We start from the raw sequence: 10,541 nt of genomic DNA, 5'->3' as shown, positions 1-10,541 counted from the left end.
CCTACACTATTGCATTTTGGTTCAGAAGTAGTTCCATAAAGGTTCTGTCAGATTATCTTGGGTTACAGCCTTTTCTCTGTTTGGGTTCCAGTTTCTTATTGAAGGAAGTGAAAGAATCTTCATAGAAAGGAGAAAGGTAAAGCTGAGAGACGAGTAATTTCAGCAGGGGCACTCCTGAGAATTACCTTTCAGCTCCTCTGTAGAAGGTCTCCATGGCAGTACAGAATATTTACTTTAATGGTATTCCCTTTGATGAGAAATGTTTTGGAGTGTCCTGGCGGTGAGCGGTGGGTCTGTCCTCAGTGTAACGCACGGCTCTGTGCGGGGCTCGAGGCAGCAAATGGATCTCCTCCTTATTCAAATAACTTCGGAGTCAGAAGTTCCCCCGTTCACCAAGCGTAGATCATGGTCATGTTGGGTTGTGGTGTTTACTGGTGCCTAAACTCTTGTTATGCTGGTAACGTTATGAAGAATCCCTTTATATCGTCTTCCCATTTGATTTTAGAATTCCTAGAAGGATTTTATTTTGAACTCTGAACTTTTTCCTGTTTCCCCTTAGGTGCATCTTGCAAGAGCACTGCTTTCTGCTGTTGCTGGAAAGACACATGCGTTTTGTCCAGCTCAATCTCTTCATTTCCCCACGTTTGTTTGGTAGCTTTCTGTCTGCTCATGTTCTGAAGAGCTTTCTTAACTTCTGTGATTTGGCCAAGCAGAACCTTTCTGGAAATAGAAAATGTGTCAAGATTTCAACTTAGGTTAATGTTTAGCAAAGATGAAAATTGATGCATTTGGGAAGATGAAAATGTTGGCCCTTATAGGATAAAGATTATTTTCACTCCCGTGGAACAACCATGGTAGAATGGACATAGAATACCAGAAAAAAGCCCATTATTACCTAACTGTATGAGTGATGGGAGGATATTCAGGTGCTTGGTTTGAGATAAGCATCCAAATGTGACAGTCTGTGTTGTAATTGCCCATATTTATCCATTTTGAATGCAGCAAGGAAGGGGATGTAGGAAAAGCCATTTTTATCTCTCTGTGCTTGTTGGTTTTGGTATGTCTTGTTGAAGAGAGGTTTGGTCCCAGGGTGAGTCACATCAGCTCCCTCTCTGGTCAGGTGAAGCACCTACAGACGACCTCCATCGTAATGCATTCCTAGTGCTCCAACTTCCCACACTCCTCAAGATGAATTTCCTAATAGGTTTTCTTCCCCATCCTTCCTCTGTCCAGAATATGCTGCAAGAACAGGCAAAGGAAAACTCTTCGTGAAACATGAGCATTTCAACAAACATTTAGTTTCAGCTTAAATCCGTGATGTTTGTTTGGTTCAAACTAACCGTGAGGCTTTCATACTGATGATTACCAAGGCATCTCTTTCTGATAGCTTTTTCTGCTTTCTATAGAATTTTTGTTTGTAAACAAACAAATATTGTAAAATGTGTTATGAGAAACAGGAACAATTGTTTTGTCGTTAAAAGAACGTAAAACCTTTGTTGGACAAAACAGCCTAAGAGGCACTGAATGATGCATTTAGATTTTCTCATCTAATTAAAATAATACTTATTTTTCAATTAAATGAGGTATGAGTGCATAGATTCAATGAAATGTTTCTTTGTATTTGAATGATTTTTTTCTTTATATTTGAATGTGAACAGTTATTTTTAAGTACATGGGGGCATGTGAGCACACAAATAATTCGTGTGTTTGTGCAACATACATGCTTGCTTACCAAAGGAATTGGATCAAGTATTTTATTTATAATAAAGTTTCACTGTGTATGCACTGACAGTTCCTATCCATGACAAGGGAACTGGGACAGTGCAAACTTTAACCTATTTCATTTAAAATGCATTTGCTCTGTCGAATGTCTAGCATCAAATTATAAACCAAGTTCTTCTCACCTCATAACTTCTTTAGTTGATTCTTTCTCCGTATCTTTTAATCCTCTAGTGGTAAAGTGATTTAGCAAAGGTTGCATCTGTTTTCTCTTGTTACCTGATAACTACTTAATGAGTACTAACAGCTTATGTGAGAGCGAGGTCATTAGCTCTAATGGATAGAGGGGACAGCTGATATGGCATGGGAAAGGTTAAAGATTACCAGAGAAATTTTTGCAAATATACACACAGCACAAAGAAGTAAGTGCCATAATGGTTTTGCACTGATATTTCTGAGCTAATGGCCTCGGCCACGTCTTTGTACACCTATTACTTCACAGGAGTCCTGCAGTTGCAGTCTACTCTAACACGCAGTGGTAATTCATTTTGCTAGATAAGCATGCTAATTTTTTTCTAGAGAGCTATAAATTCATACTTGTTGCATTGTCATCCAATTTTGGTAGTTATAGTATTAAAGGTACTTTCTAAAATAGGTTGATTCTTGCTGGTTTTGCTTGCATAGGTATGTTGCTATATAGTATCTCTATACTGACTTCTCTTTCCTGCTGTATAAACTACCAGTGCACTTTATATGATTTTAACTGTTAGCCAGAAATCTGCCTTGTCAGTTTTTGTGAGGAGCGCAGTGTCTGTTGAAATGCATTCTTGTGATGGCGTTGGGTCTATTTTAGGTCTATTCCTCAGATATCATTATCTACCTTACGTTCTGTTTTCCAGTCTTCTGCATTTTCCACCATTAAAATTTGCTTTTCTCATTTTTTTTTGTATCTGAGTATAGAAAGAAATAATAAGAAACAAATGGCAGGATATTACTAACGACTTTAAATCCCAAAGACGTTCCTATGATAAAGGCATGGCTCGATTTTAAGTGGTAGCATCTCCATTAGCATTAATGGGGTGAGTACATCAGCTGAGGCATCTCAGAGGTTAATCAGGCTTCCTGGCTAGATATTGCCATCGATAGAGTGTGGCGCCTGATTCTGTTGGCCCTTCAGAGGTTTTCCTGACAACACACTAACAGACTTTGTGTAAGTCATTTCCTATGAATTATTAAAACAAACGTTTGGCTGCTAATTGATGAACACTAATGTGTTTTCTAATCACTGCAGTTTGAGATTTTAGCACTAAACAAAGCAGTTGCAATTGATTTGTGGCTGCTTCTTGGTTTCAGCCTGTGATCTGTATGGGTTTTTTTCCTTTTCAATTTAGCAGGCAGCTTAGCTTGTCCTTTTAGTTAAGAATTGGCTTGTTATAGTGTCATTCCATTCTGATCTCTTTTGCTGTTTCTTATTTATATTGCATAATAAATCTGCTCAATTCTTTATAGGCAAATACGGAGCAGTCCTTGATTCAAGGAGAAAGTATTTAAAGTTGTAGTTTGGATTGTTGGTTTGTTTTTTTTAACCTGTATCTCTCCTACTGTGTGTACTCTCCCACCTTCTCTGAATAAAATGACATAAAACCAATCTTCAGCATCTTTAGATAATAAAAGCTGGTGCAATGAGTCTGTTTTCAAGCCCTTGTCTGGAAAACATGCAGACTGTGGAAAGTCACATTATTTTTATTGGGACATGCCTGTACTTCTTTTACGGAGTTGTCCCTTCTCACATCTTGAGGATGGCGATTTTAATTTTGCTGGGTCTGAGTCCTGTGTTTGGTTTTAATGCTGCCAAAGTCATAACGGCTGAGAGACGAATGTCTTGTCATATCTGTCAAAGGCCAAACTCCTTGTCTCTTGCAGTTGTGCAGAAGACACAAATGTTTCAGCATTAACCATTATGGGCTGTAAGTATGACTGTGTCCTCTGTGCCCTCCACACGCACCCATCTTGGCTTCATCGCTTGATTCTTCTGTGCCTCTTGGAATAGGTAAATAACCAAGTTAAAGAGAGGAAGGACTGTGCCATTTAGACAACATTACAGTATTTCTTTTTTTCCAGAATGTTTTGGAAGAATTTAATTCTGAAGTAGAAGTGAATACTTCAACTTGATAGGATGCTGATTTTTTTCAAGGCATTTGTTACATACAGCCTTTTGCAGCTTTTAGAGATCACTTATAAAAACATTTGTTTTGTTTGCTCCTGGTGTGTGCAATTTAATTACATTAATTGTGGTGAGAAAAAATTCAAGATAGAGTCACAAAACGTTATTTATTGGTTCTCTTTTTATAGACAATAAAGACTGGACTTACAATGGTTGGGAAAGTAGTTACGCAGCTGACAGGGACGCTGCCTTCGGGAGCAACTGAAGAAGAAATTCTAGCTCATAGCAACATTCGTCGAAGTCCTCTGGTGCCTGGAATCATCACTATCATTGATACAGAGACAGTTGCGGAAGGGCAGGTAATGCAGTTTGCGCAGAAACAGAAAGTGAATTCATTTTCATGAAAATCTCAGGAAAATGCATTTTATGCTTTTGAAAATGAAATATAGATGAGATTTTTGGTAGGTCAGAAACTTTTACAGACACACAGAGCTGTGATAAAGTCCTGTTTGGGACTGAAATTAAGCCAAAATATATATTGTCCTTAGAATGTATTTATGTGACACTTTGACAGCATCAAGTGTGAAGTGTCACATTTTGTCTCTCTAACACTTGTTCATAATTGACATTGATTTATACTGATCAGTTGAAATGTATATGTAGTCTGATTGTATTTATTAATATATAATGTGACTGGAAAATGTGATTGGAAATGCGATTAACTGTTGAATTCCAGTTTAAAAAAGACGTTAAGTGGGTGGGATGTTAAGTATAAAAGCTGATAATTTTACATAAATTTCAAACCTCAAATGTAATCAAGCACAGCGCTGTTTTGTGAGGCGTATGTACTGTTTTACTAATAACCTACAGGTGCAGTGTGTGCAAAATACTTTGTTGAAAAATCCATACCATTCTCACAGCAGCTTTAAATTGTTGTGTTGTACCGTCTTTATGACGTAGAAAGATATCCGCGCCTTTTTTATTTGTTTCTACCAATCTTTTGATTCTGAAGTGTCTCGTCCTGGAATCCGTGGTTATGCAGGACTCCTGCAGACTTCGTTGTTCTGTAAAAATACAATTTTTTTCCCCTAATCTTCACAATATTTGACTTCAAAAAAGAAAGAAACAATTTATTTTTTCTTGTTCTCCCCTCTCTTTTATGATGCTTATTGCAGGTGAGTCAGTAAAGTATTCATGGCAAATGAGTAGTCATGCTATTTTCTTTTCTTACCTGACAGGAAAAGAAAATGTTTTACTTGAAAACAAATCAAACAAAAACTGTGTATGCAGTTTGAGCTGTGGTTGTTCTGAGAATTAGTTCAGAAGTACTCAGCCAAGTGACATTACACTGAAAGGGCATTATTCATATAACGTTTAGAGGCCTTGTCCCGCAAAATTAAAATTAAAGCGGGGGGAGGGAAGAGGGGGATGGAAAAAGGAACGTGTGTTACTCAAAAGCTTAGAGTCAGGTCTTAAAATGTGTCTGTTCACTGTTGGTTTGTTTTTGTTTCCTGGAAAAAAAGGTCTTTTGGCTCTTCGTATACTGCCAGAAAACAGAGACAGAAAAATTCTGCTTCATAAATTTCTCATGAAGCCTTGTTTAATGTGGTCATTATTTCTGATGGTCACTGTCTGTGCTTTGATTCTTCTGTGTAGGCCTAGGGGAAAAAAAATGATATATCTTAGGTTTTTAAGTCTTGTTATGTATGATTTAGAGGTTTTATGAACTTGTCCTCTGACCCTAACAATAATAGGGAGCTATCAAGCCTAAAGGGCACTATGGAAAAGTAGTTGTAAAAACGATAACGCTTGCCTTGTCCAAATACTGCTGCTGTAACATAAATAAGCCATCAGTTCTAGTAAAATGACTTTTGTTTTGAATCTCTAGGGAAGGAGGCTCTAAGTTAGATATCCTAATTGTTGGTATGTCTTGCCTTCATATTTTTGTGATCTGAAGTTTTAAAATGCTATTGAATTATTAATTTATTTTCAGTGCTGAGATTTACTTTCAGAATTAGCATTACATTATTTTTTCCAGGAAAAATGAAATTCTTTCTCTTGTGTTGTTAGATTTTATGGTACAGAAGACTTGTTAACAATATTTTCTTACTGAAATGAGCATCTAGCAAAAAGAAAGTTGATTAAAATTAAATACACTTTGTACATGGTTTAACTGAAGCCTGTCCCTGAACACTGCCCCAGGAAAGAACCTTCCAGTGTAAAGGGGCGTCGTGTGTGCTCACAATCCCCGAGGAGTTCTTGTCCATGCGATGTGCTTCGTTGCCAGGTGGAAATGTAGGTTTTTGTGCACACAGCCTCATTTGAACATGGCAGATTCTGATTCTGGCGGTTGTGTGAATGGATCCGTCCCAAGGATCCTGGCAGTGATCCTGTGCTTGTGTGCTGGCAGAAGCAGGCAAGCCTGCAAGAAATGACATGCTGGTTTAGCTGGCTCCTGTTTGTACTAGCTGGGTAGTCCTGGCTAGCTTTTATAGCGTAATTGATTGAAGCTTCAGTTCAGGAAAGCGTTTTAGCAAGTCTGACCTTTAAAGGATGCGAGTAATCTCACTGAGCTAATGTGACTGCTTCTGCGCTTCGTATAAACTCGGAGTTAAGCATCGTGCTGATTTGAAGTGTGGGTGACCAAGCTGCACTGATTCTTCCTCGTTGTATTCATGTCTCAAATGATTTTACTTTTCTGTGGCAAATTGCTTTGCTGGACGTCGTCCTCCGCGTTGCATTATTACTGTGGTTGAAGTGGGGGAGGGATGGAGCAGCTTGGCTGCCTCACCTGCGTGTTGGAGAAAGGAGCTGCCGTACAGCGGTGCAGCCATGCCCTGCGTAGGCTAGTCTGGCTTATTGCTGCTGTGTGCCCGTGGTTTTCCTGAAGTTACTGGTTTATCCCAGTTCGCAGATTCCAGGTGGGAAACAAGGTCCGGGTGGGTACACAGAACCACGCTTCTATGGTGACGGTGCCTGCGTTGGAGGATTCCGTTGCTGCTGGGTGGGGAAGCCGCTGGATGCCTGTGCCCATTACAAGGGTCAGTCTTGCCAAACTGGCTGGGAAACCACTTCGTAATGCCTACCAAGTCTTTTCTGGTCGGAACTAATGATTACAAAGCCTTGTAGCCTTTCATCAGAGGTTTATCTAGCAACTCTGTAAACACATCTGCGTGTGGGTGCGTGGCGTACTGAGGCTGTCAGCCTGACTGTAAGTGAGGGCAGTTTCAGCAGCAGAAGGGAGTTATTTTCTTGTCATCAGTGGACTCCTAATGTAAATGGAATACCCCACCTCCTTCAGGTCAATAAAGATTTCTATCTACCTGTACAGCCTAACTTAGAATTTGGGTGTTGTAATGAAATAAAGCAATTTCCAACTAATAAAATATATCTTTAAGATAACATGTAGTAAAAAAAGGGAAGAAATCTGTTTTTAAAAGAGAAGATGGAAGAAGAGAGCAGTGAATCTAAGGGAAGCATGTCCTTTCGAAGGAGAAATAATCACTTTTTTCAGGGAAGGAGTGGGTTTTGTATGGGTTTTTTAAAAATATATATATATACATAAAGGCTTGCAGAGTAATGATGCATGTGCTTGTCCCTTTGAGCACAGCAACACAGTTTTTAATGATGGACTGAGCTGCTCAGTGCATGTGTACGAACATATAGATGTATCTGCCAGTAGGATGATTAGGGAAGATGTTTTGGACATTAGCCAGATGGATTAACTACAGCTTTAGGTTTTCACTAATTTTTTTATTATATCTGCCATTTCAAAGTTACCCAGTATGCGAGATGGAACTCAATGAATTTCATGAAATGCACTGTGCTACCGTGGCAGAGGTTGAAATGCTAGCTTACCACTGAAAAATATACAATTAAACACTACAGAGATCTTCTAATGTCATCTTGCAGGATTAAATCTTAGGGAAAATAATTTAATAAACCTTATGAAAATAGATATTGGGGTGAAATCTCCTACCCATACCCAGCGCCTACTTTTAAAATCAGTGGTATTTTAAGAAAATTTGAATTATGAAATAATTAAATAAATGCAAAAGAATGTGGGATTACTGAAGTTGGCTGTCATAATATATTTGTAAAGGGAGTAAAAATAATTATCGAGCTGCCCAAGTAACTTTGTGGTACGCCAAAATATGTTAACAAGGTTGTGTGCTTGTTTAAAATTCCTTCTAATGAAGTGTTAGCAAGCTTTTCAGTTGGATGTAATGACTATTTATTTGATTCTGTTAATTAGTTGAAATGGATAAAACTAAAGCTGTACAGATGTCCTCTTTTTCAGTAATTGGAATTAAATGTGTAAGACTTTAGTGGCTTGAGTTTTAAAGAAAAATTATTTTCTTTCGACCTTTGTTTCTGTATTCTTAATTAATTCATCAACTGGGCCACCCACATGTAGTCTGCAATAATGACCTTTCTCAAAAGTCGCCGGTTTTGTGACTGAACGTAAATCTGTTAAACATCTAACATTCAGTTGACAGAGAAATATGTGGTCATTTAAAAATACAAAACTTGATTCTTAATGCTTTTGATAGAACAGCGTGATTGATGAGATATCACTGTGTTGCTTTCACAGCTCATCCAGAGCACATGAAAATATCTGAGGAAGTATTTTTCAAATAACTTTTAAAAACAAGATAGCATGTTGATCTTTTTATGTTTTAAAATGCGATTGGTGCTTTTTTCCTGTTCCCTATTAACTTTTTATTGCATTAAAGAGGAATTTTCAGAAAAAAACTGCAGACTGCTGCAGTTTCAAAAGTTCATTTTCATTTGGTAAGGAGTTGATAACAATGGGACCAAAGAAAGATGCTTATCGTGAGCAAGAATTGTTGTGAAACTTTGGTCTAAAGCAAAAGGAGCTAAAAGAATAAAGGGTATACAATAATAAAACTTTAACTACATACGTAATTCCACCGGTCATTAACACCAGTGCTTTTATTTCTAAGAACAGCTTTCACAAAGGCTAATTTCATGTTCTGATGCTCATATATTTGGCATCAGTTTTCTTCACTTTTTATATCTACGTGTATTACAGAAGAATTCTTTTTATATATAAATATAAAAAGAGCAACAGGATTCCCTCAGAGCATAATACTGTCTGCCTTACTTTTATTAAAGGAGATCTGTTTTTTGTCAAGAAGACATTTTTGTCTCAGATAAATGGTTCAGGCTGAGCGCGAGGCTGTTTTGAGTTTATGCTGGATTCTATTAAAAGGAGTGCACTAGTTAATGCCACAGATTTATCACTTTTAGCCCTTTTCCACTGATGTTTGACCTTAGCTATAAGTTGGGGGAGGCTAATTGGGGGGGGTTGGTGTGGAGGGGGCTGGGTTTTGTGCGTATGAGCTGGGGCGGACCCTACACTAACGTAAGCTGTTGAAATCAGTGGAGATCTCAATAAGTACGCATGCAAAGACCTCTCTATTATATGAAATTCCTATTTATAAATATTGCCAAACCTGTATGTTTTTATGATGATGGGATTATTCTTTCTTAATTTTATTAAGAGTAGGACTTTCTTGATTAGATTTGTGTCCATTTGTATTTGTGTTACTTTCATGTTTTATTTAAAAACATGTCTCCACTGGGATAAGTGGTGTAATTTGCCTTTAAAGATTAAAATAATTGAAGTCAGAATTACCAGTGGCTTCTGTTCAGCAATAGGGAAAATACAACGAATGAAGAAAAATATGGCACAGGAGGAAAAAAAGCTTTGGCTTCAGCCATCTCCTGCCCTCAAGCAAACATGCTTTTCTGATGGTAAATGTAATGATCCTTTAGGTGTTGTGTCTGTTTCTCTTTTAGAGTAAGATAAAGAGGACTTGATTCACCTTCGATCACCTACGGGGTTCCGTTGAACTTCAGTAGAGCTGGCGTGAGCGCTGCAGCATTGGCTCAGCACGCCCGGCTACTGACTGTTGGCTGGGGGAGCTCGTTTGAAAATCACGTTGCAGCTCTCGATACGCAACTGTTGGGGCATCACAAACAGGCTGAGTGCTCATTGGCAAGGCCATCTTGGTAGAACAGTCCGAGTGCTTGTTTCTTGTCGGTTGTTTTTCTTAAAATGATGTTTTTGTTCGTAATGGTAGGGAACTCTGCAAGGAAGATACTGGCGCATCCTTATGAACCTCGGGAACTATGCAGTTATAAGAGGAATGCTAAGATTTATGAACCTTTCCCAGTGAGAGACTTTGTAGTGTCTTTTACTCTTAATAGTAGAGTGGCTGGAGGCCACTACCTTGGAGAACTAAGCCTGTTTGGGATGAAACAAATTGCAGCCTCGGGATTCCTGTGGGCTTTGTCTGCCCTGTGCATCAGGAAGCTGAATGAGCGGCTTCCTTTGAGCTTTTTGACAGCACTTACATGCATATTAGGCAATTTGTTTTGTCTTCCAAGAAAAATTTCCAATTCTGCTCTCTTCAGTGGTAAGAAACCATAAACTGGTCAAAAGGAACCAGTTGTAGTGTCAGTACTGATTAAATGTGCCATTTCTTAGCCTACTGACATCATTCTCTCTAGCACCTTGGCAGGTAGCATCTTCCACTTCAGCCTTTGCAAGAAGTGGTTTCTAGAAGTTGTGAAGCCTGTGTGATGGAGGCCTTGAATATTTCTTCATCACGGTAGAGGTCCAGTCTTC

General features: G+C 38.4%; 1 protein-coding gene across 1 annotated transcript in view; it reads left to right on the top strand.

Moving 5' to 3' along the window:
- Positions 1 to 10,541, top strand: part of LOC104512117 (breast carcinoma-amplified sequence 3) — a gene marked incomplete at both ends in the record, with an annotated part of 102,026 nt that overhangs the window by 53,718 nt on the left and 37,767 nt on the right. The window contains one exon of the mRNA XM_010154971.1: positions 4,072 to 4,242. Within this exon, the coding sequence (XP_010153273.1) occupies positions 4,072 to 4,242 (171 nt within the window). The remainder of the gene's footprint in view (positions 1 to 4,071; positions 4,243 to 10,541) is intronic.

Source organism: Eurypyga helias, unplaced genomic scaffold (genome assembly GCF_000690775.1).
Source record: "Eurypyga helias isolate BGI_N326 unplaced genomic scaffold, ASM69077v1 scaffold28187, whole genome shotgun sequence".
Classification (NCBI taxonomy): Eukaryota; Metazoa; Chordata; class Aves; order Eurypygiformes; family Eurypygidae; genus Eurypyga; species Eurypyga helias.
The sequence above is the reverse complement of the archived record's forward strand: the minus strand, read 5'-3'. Positions and strand labels throughout refer to the sequence as shown.